Below are 7,057 nucleotides of genomic sequence, written 5' to 3'. Positions count from 1 at the left end.
AGAATTTGCACTTATTAATGTTCTCCTTTTGGTTTTGTTTTGTTTTCAGCACCCACAATAGTGCTGTCATCAGATACATGTGCATTTCTCATACAGAGGCATGATATCAGAAAGGTAGTGTCTGTCCCCTGGACTTGTGATGAGGACCTACGATACTTGCTTTCAAAGGATAGAGTTTTTTGGGTCGTGCTTGCTTTATGAAGTGTGTTCTGCATGAAGCATGTGTTTGTCCCAAGTACTACATGGGAACCATCAAGTTAGTAATATCCAAGAAAAGAAATGTTTGAAGTGGAAAGCCCCCAAATAAGTGAGCGATTGCATGCAGTGATACAAAGACCATTGTATCAATAGCCAAATCTTGTGCAGTCTTGCAGGTTAGTAATGATCTTAAGCAGGTCAGTTGACCAAAATGAGGTGGATGGTTGTTCTCTTAGAAATACTCTTTGTTCTTTCTTGTTCATGATAGACTGTAATTGCTGTGCTGTTCTTTCAGTAGAATTCTCCTGTTAAAAAAGGAAAAATCACACAATAGCCCAAGAACAGAAAAGAGCATGTGTATTTATGTAGTAGTTCTTTTTTATGGAATTGGTGCCAAATTTGTTAATAATCTAGAGGTCTTGACATTTGAATACAAAGTTCACAAACTGGTATGTTCACACATGCACACCAACTAGAAACAAAGTCTTCAAACTCTATTACTGGAATATCTAATATCCTGTGTTACTCGTAGAATCAGAATCCAGGCTGGAATTATAAGTAGTTTGATGTTACAGATTAGTAGATAGAGAAGTTTGTTTTGTGTGAGTCTTCTGTAGTCTTCCTTGGATGTCTGTAGAGGACATGATTAGTTAGATGTTTGGAATTGTTGCTTGGGCACTGCTGATAACTCAGCCTGTCAGTTATGGCAAAATATTTTACACATGAAGAGGAAAGATTGCAAATACAACTTCTCTTCCACCAGGTACTTCAGAAGCTTCCTGCACTTTTAATATTTGTAATATTAGTATATCTCACAAATACCAGGCAGGCTTTTCACTTTTTCTTTTTCTTTTTTTTTTTAAGGGAAAGACAAAATGAACCCTTTCTTTTTTCTGGGTTTTGGACATTCTCATCTAGTCTACTTCTGGAATAGAAGCGTACCTTTCAACTCAACAAATGAGACATACTGCTACAGCACTGCCCGGGGCAGCACAGTGCTCCAAGGAGTAACTTTTGGTGGAATCCCAACTGTCCTGTTGCTTGATGTAACCTTCTTTTTTGTAAGCCCAGTTTCTATTTCTTGTATTGAACATACCTCTGGCCTTCTCAAAAGTTAGATTGTTCAGAATTCTCTTATTTATCGGGTTGGAATTTGTTTCTGATTATCTTCAGAATAAGAAATGTGCTAAGGCCATGCTGGGAACCTCAAAGCACTGTTCAAGTGCTGATAAGGGTTCCCATACATGTAGGATGACAGGGTCGCTGTGTGGATGTAGAGAGAATGAAGTATCATAGGGTCATGGTGAGCTTAGTAGTGGTAGCTCAGGTTTCTATGTTTTGTCTTAACTGCAAGAATGTTTTTCCCTTACTCTGGGTTTAGGTACTGGGTACCTTTTCAGGAAGAGAACACCATTGCTAACTTGATTGTTACTCAAAATGAAATACAATATGGAAAACCTGTCGTTTCACAAACTTTTTAAAAATTGGATTTCATGAAGTTGTTGAGGAAATAATGTACTGATCAGCTCAGTCCTGAGAAAAGGAGGAATAGGATTAGTTGCTGCTCTGGAGGCTCCAGAACAGGCCTAAGACTCCAAAAACCCTTACGATTATTAATGTAAATTTGGTCTAGGTGGTCTTAAGCCACCAGAAAGAGAGCTGCAGACCTGCAAATTGGCCTGGTAAGTGAGGTCTGTAGTAGTAAAATGAGACTAAAGTAATGATGCAGTTCCTGGGTTCTAGAAAGCTACTGTGGAGAAACTTAAAACTACCTGCATAAGGTCTGAGCTGGTAGTTTTGTAGGAATATAAGGGGATGTTCCTAGAAGTTACATAGTGGCATTCTTTGCTGTTGATTTGGTGTATGCAGCATGCTACCACAAATCATGTACAGTATTTACTGCTCTGTGAAACTGATGCCACAGCATTTAATAAGATATTGTTGGAATGAGGGGACTTACTTTTTTTTTTTTTTTTTTTTTTTTTTTTTTTTTTTTTTTGCAAAGCTGTGGTTGAATTTTAACATACTAAGTCTCTGCTTTCGAGTTCCTTGCTGTTGAACTCTCCTCTCAAACAGCATGAGGTAGAGAGTTAGGTGCAGTGTGGAAGGCTTCTCTCCAAGTACCAAGTACTGCAATTTATTTAGCAACTCCTGTATTCTTATTTTTGTGCACGTTTACTGCATATCCCTTTAGTAACTGTCATGCTGATGGGTTTCTGAATATTATATCTAGGCTGGTTTCCTAAGGAAGTGAGGTTTATATATTGTGTTTTCTTCCCGTTTTTATCTGGCAGTTCTTCCTAATAACCGTAGAATACATTAGCCAATTTCAGCCAAAGTTGCCAAAGAGTCTAGAGAATTTTCCTGCTTGCAAGAAGCTTAATGGCCAGATGAAGGAGGAAGATCTAAATTAATAATCCCTGTTGGGAGGAAGACTCTTAGAAGAAGGTTATGTTCATTGTGAAATGTGGAAATTAGCTGTGTAATCCAGGTGCCTAGATAATCTTAACGTGTATCCTGGCTGGCCAGTCGGTATTTGCATAGATCCAAATAAGTTACATCACTAGCACCACTTTCTCGCCAAACAGGTATGAGATGTAGGAGGGGCTAGGAGTGAGGGCATATGCTACATATGCATAGAAAACACACCTTGTTACTTCTGCTTTGTTGCTTTGTACAGAGCAACTTGTTTATTTAAATAAAGAAAAAGACAAAATAAATGCATTTATGAAATAACACAGTGTTAGGTTTTTTTTTTCTTGTTAGGCTCTCAAAAAGTGAAAATACAGGCGGAAGATGAATAATAATTGCAGAGATCAGATATAAATTTCTAAGAGGTTTATCCTTTTACTGAGGATAAAAATAATTCTCATGCTTGAGAAAACAGTTGAGCCCCTTACAGCCTGTTTACACCATTGTTTCAAAATAAATAAAATTGCAAGTCATAATTCTGGTCATAAAGTAATGAATAATAGTAAAGGTGTATTTATGAAAGTTTTTACTTCCTCGGAAGTACTGCTTGGTACTTTTTCTGTCACAAACCTTCCTACACTTGCAGTTCAGAAGTGTTTTTTCATGCAGTTCTCCTTTATAAATCAGAGCAGGAAGGCAGGTGTTCTGGTCCTCTGGTCCCAGGCAGGGGTTTGTAGCACAGCCACCACTGGATTGGTTGATGTATGACAGTTGGTTTAGGAGCTAGGACAGCATTTTTTTTGACAGTTCCTATACACCAAAGAGTAATTGTTATGAAGTGGAAAAATAAATATTCAAAAATCTTTGTTTTTATTTTCTAGATTCTAATATTACTGTTTTCCATTATAAGAAAGAGATTCTGGGACTATGGTCGTGTTGCTCTGGTGTCAGAAGCTGAAAGGTAAAAAAGATATGCAATCAGAACCAATTTGTTGAAACCATCTGGGGAACGTGGAAGTAGGTACTGTAAATAGGACTTAATTTAAGCAAAATTGTATAAATTAGGTATTATTTGTAATCACATGCACATATTTGTTAAAAATGTCCTCATGCTGCTTTGTGTGAAATACATCCCACTCACAGAGTTACTCTTTGTGGTTTCAGTATTAAAGTTGTATGTTTGGCATAGTCATGAATTTCATTCTACAGTTGCAGGTTAAGGAAGTGGAGGTAAGAAAATAGGTTTCTTGTCTGCTAACATGTCACATACCTGCATTTTGATGTTTACAGTGTGATTCTATGATAGACGGATATTAACTGCTTTGTTTATCTTGGCTCAAGCCCAGTATCTTCTCAGAGCTCCCTACACTGCCTGTGCCATAATATTTCTGAAGGGTTTAAAAATAAGAAAGAAATGTATCATTGCAGTTTTCTGAAATCTTCACTGATATTTAGTAAGACTGCAAATGATCTTTTTTTTTTTTAAATATTATTTCTGCAGAATGATGCCTTGAGATCTTTAAAAGCTAGCTGTCTCTTTATGAAGTGGGTAAACTTTAACAGCGAGCCTCTTCCTGGTGTTAGTGGTGTAACGAAGTTGTGGTAAATTCACAACTAAGCAGCAGGAAAGGACTCGAAATATGGTTTTAGATGTAATCCAGGTACAATTGGGGGGGGGGCGGGGAGGGAAAGAGCTTTAATCCAGCTAGCTCAGGCAGCAAGAATGAAGATGCTCAGGTATGGGCTTCCATGTGAGCTGTAGGGGCCTGTGAGACAAACAGGTCCTTGAGCAGTCAGACACCTAGGAGCCTATGTTATTGTCCCTGCTGGGCTGTGACCTGAGCCAGCTAGGTCAAAAATATTATAGATACACCTATGAATTCGCTCCATTTTAACATGCATTGTCCTGTAATTATTGGCACATCACCATTGCAACATTTCTTTTTAGCAACAAACTAAAAACAGGGACTCTGCTATTTTTGAGGGCTGCAGTCTCTAAATGTTTCTAGCCTTGCTACAGGACTTAGTTTGCACCAGAAGGTGGCCCTGCAGGTGAGGGATTTAATCTTACAGAGTAATTCTGAGTAATGACTGTAAAATGAGGGAGGAAAGGTGGAGGGAAAAGAGGTGATCTCTTGTCATGAGGCGTATTTGAACAGCCTCGCTAGGCTTCCAAACCTGTGTTGCAATCTCTTATGTTACTGTGGTCTTAATATCCCAATAAAGCATTATTTTCTTTCTAGTTCTGTTATGTGCTGTCAGGTCAGGAGTTCACATGACCTCCCTTTTCAACCTGAGACATAACACAAGTTACTGTAATTAAGCATATTCTACAAGGTGAAAACCACAGCTTTCATAAGCGAAAAAGTATTTTTGTACCACTTAGTTACTTCAGAATTGTGAAAGTTGAAATAATCCTGTGGAATACCATCATCTGTTATTAAAGATACTTAAAAACATCATTTAATGTATTTTAGTGAATCAAGATACAACCGATTGTCAACATCTTCCTCGGTACCTGAAGATCTTGAATATGATAGGGTAAGTATTCTAGAGTTTTAATACTTTTTTTAATGTAAACTATTTAATGGGGTCTGTTGTAATTTGCCATTCCACCTAGCCCAATGAACCAGTAATTAAACTGGAGGACCATCTATATGCTAAAATGACTAATGCATTGTGTATTGTGTTTTTGCAGAACCATACATAATCTCTCTCCATTTCCTGACAAACTATTGCCATATCACAAACTAATATCTTGTTTTGTTGTTTTTAAGTGAACTTTTTTTTTTTTTTAATTAGAAGAGGGACTATATTAATTTCAAAAGGGAAGGAGGGAAGAAAAAAAAAAAGACTACTAAATAATTTGTACTTAAATAACAGTTCAAAAAGTTACATTATGTTCACATTACAAATAATACCTAGTTGGTCTTTAGGGTACATTGTCTTCCTCACAAATATGAGAAAACTGGATGCAAGTGTGAGGCTACTAATAATACCATGTGCTCTTAATATTAAAACTGGTTTGGAGTGGAAGATAATTTTTTGCCAAACTTTTAATTGGTTCCATCCATAGTCTCTCTGGAGTCTTTGAAGTCACACATCTTTTGCATGAATAAACATCTTTCAGAATGAACCATTCAAGAGTTGTCCAGTGGTGGCAGCCTACATTTTAACATTTTATATATGTATCAACCTAATATCTAACATTGCAACTCAATAATTGTATGAGCATCAAAAGCATACTGCTGTTTGATCAGGATTGCTCTGCTATTTGTGTAGTTTTCTTCATAATTTTAAAAATCGTAAAGCAACTTTATCATTGAAACTGTTGAATAAAAATGTGTCTCTTTAGCTCAGTACTATTCACTGGGAAGAAGAGGCCTTCTGAGAGACAAGGTTTTTTTTGAGTTTGTTTTGAACCGTACTGGAACGTTCAGTGAAATGTGATCTCTGCTGTACCATTCCATAGGGGGATTTGTAAACCTATACAAGAAGCCTTTCTATTAATGTAATCACAGTATTGTTTCTCACTGCTGTTTAACTGATTAACTTGTATTAGACTCTCATGGAACTTATCTCTGAAATTCAAGAGTCTCTGGAAATGGTTTTGGAAAAAAAAAAAAATCACCTTTTCTGCTCTAAAACAATCCTTTAAAAAAATTCCTTAGAAGCCTCAGTCTTGACTTCTGTTCATTGGAGGTGGGATTTGGACACACTTGTTTAAATTTAAGAAGTCCAAACAATAAATGTGTAAGTAATAAAAAAACTCCCCTTAAATACTTTCTGAAGACAGTCATATGAAGTACCTTGTAAAAAGTATGTAGAGTATGAGGTATTTTTCTGTATGTTTCATAATTATTATTTCAGAGCAACAAACTGCCAACATTTTAGCTAAGAGATTGGCTTAATAGAAAGACTTCTCTTAACTGTATAAAGACTATATTTTTTCTATGTTAGATCCTAAAAAATTCCTTTTATATTTGTAGGGGTTTTGTTCTTGGGTGACAGCTGCTTTCCGGATGCAGTAAGTATATGAAACAGAAATGACCTGTGGTTTATTTTTTAATTTTTTAAATTAAAAAGGGGGGTTGCATTCAAAAAATGTTGTTGGTTGGGGTTTTTTTGTTGTGGTTTTTTTTTTTGGTTTGGGTTTTTTTTCCTTGAGTAGATAGAATTTAATACAAACACGATACAGGTGCCTCTGGTGGGGTGGAGAAAGAATATGAAAACAAGGTCAGTTTATGGGAATACTACTTCTTCAGTTCTGCCTTCTGCTGGCAGCCCAGGGACTTCCTGATCTTGGGACAGTGTGTGAACCTAAGTGAATCTATGACATTTATATGGATTCTGAGCTAATTAGGCTCTAGGCTTTTACCCTTCAAAGAGTACTGTGTGGGTGTTCCCTGTTTGAAGCTGTCAGGGCCCCGGGGCAGGAAACAGGATT

At 36.8% G+C, this 7,057-nt stretch overlaps 1 protein-coding gene across 3 annotated transcripts in view; it reads left to right on the top strand.

Annotated features, from left to right (window-relative positions):
* Nucleotides 1-1,066: 1,066 nt before the first annotated feature.
* Nucleotides 1,067-7,057, top strand: part of TMEM63A (transmembrane protein 63A) — a 31,075-nt gene continuing 25,084 nt past the window's right edge. For all 3 annotated transcript variants that reach the window (XM_026845945.1, XM_026845946.1, XM_026845947.1), the window contains exons 1-4: nt 1,067-1,259; nt 3,492-3,571; nt 5,088-5,151; nt 6,600-6,637. In XM_026845945.1, the coding sequence (XP_026701746.1) occupies nt 1,074-1,259; nt 3,492-3,571; nt 5,088-5,151; nt 6,600-6,637 (368 nt within the window). In that variant the 5' untranslated portion in view covers nt 1,067-1,073. The remainder of the gene's footprint in view (nt 1,260-3,491; nt 3,572-5,087; nt 5,152-6,599; nt 6,638-7,057) is intronic.

Source organism: Athene cunicularia, assembly GCF_003259725.1.
Source record: "Athene cunicularia isolate RWA chromosome 3 unlocalized genomic scaffold, athCun1 chr3_part1, whole genome shotgun sequence".
Classification (NCBI taxonomy): Eukaryota; Metazoa; Chordata; class Aves; order Strigiformes; family Strigidae; genus Athene; species Athene cunicularia.
The sequence above is the reverse complement of the archived record's forward strand: the minus strand, read 5'-3'. Positions and strand labels throughout refer to the sequence as shown.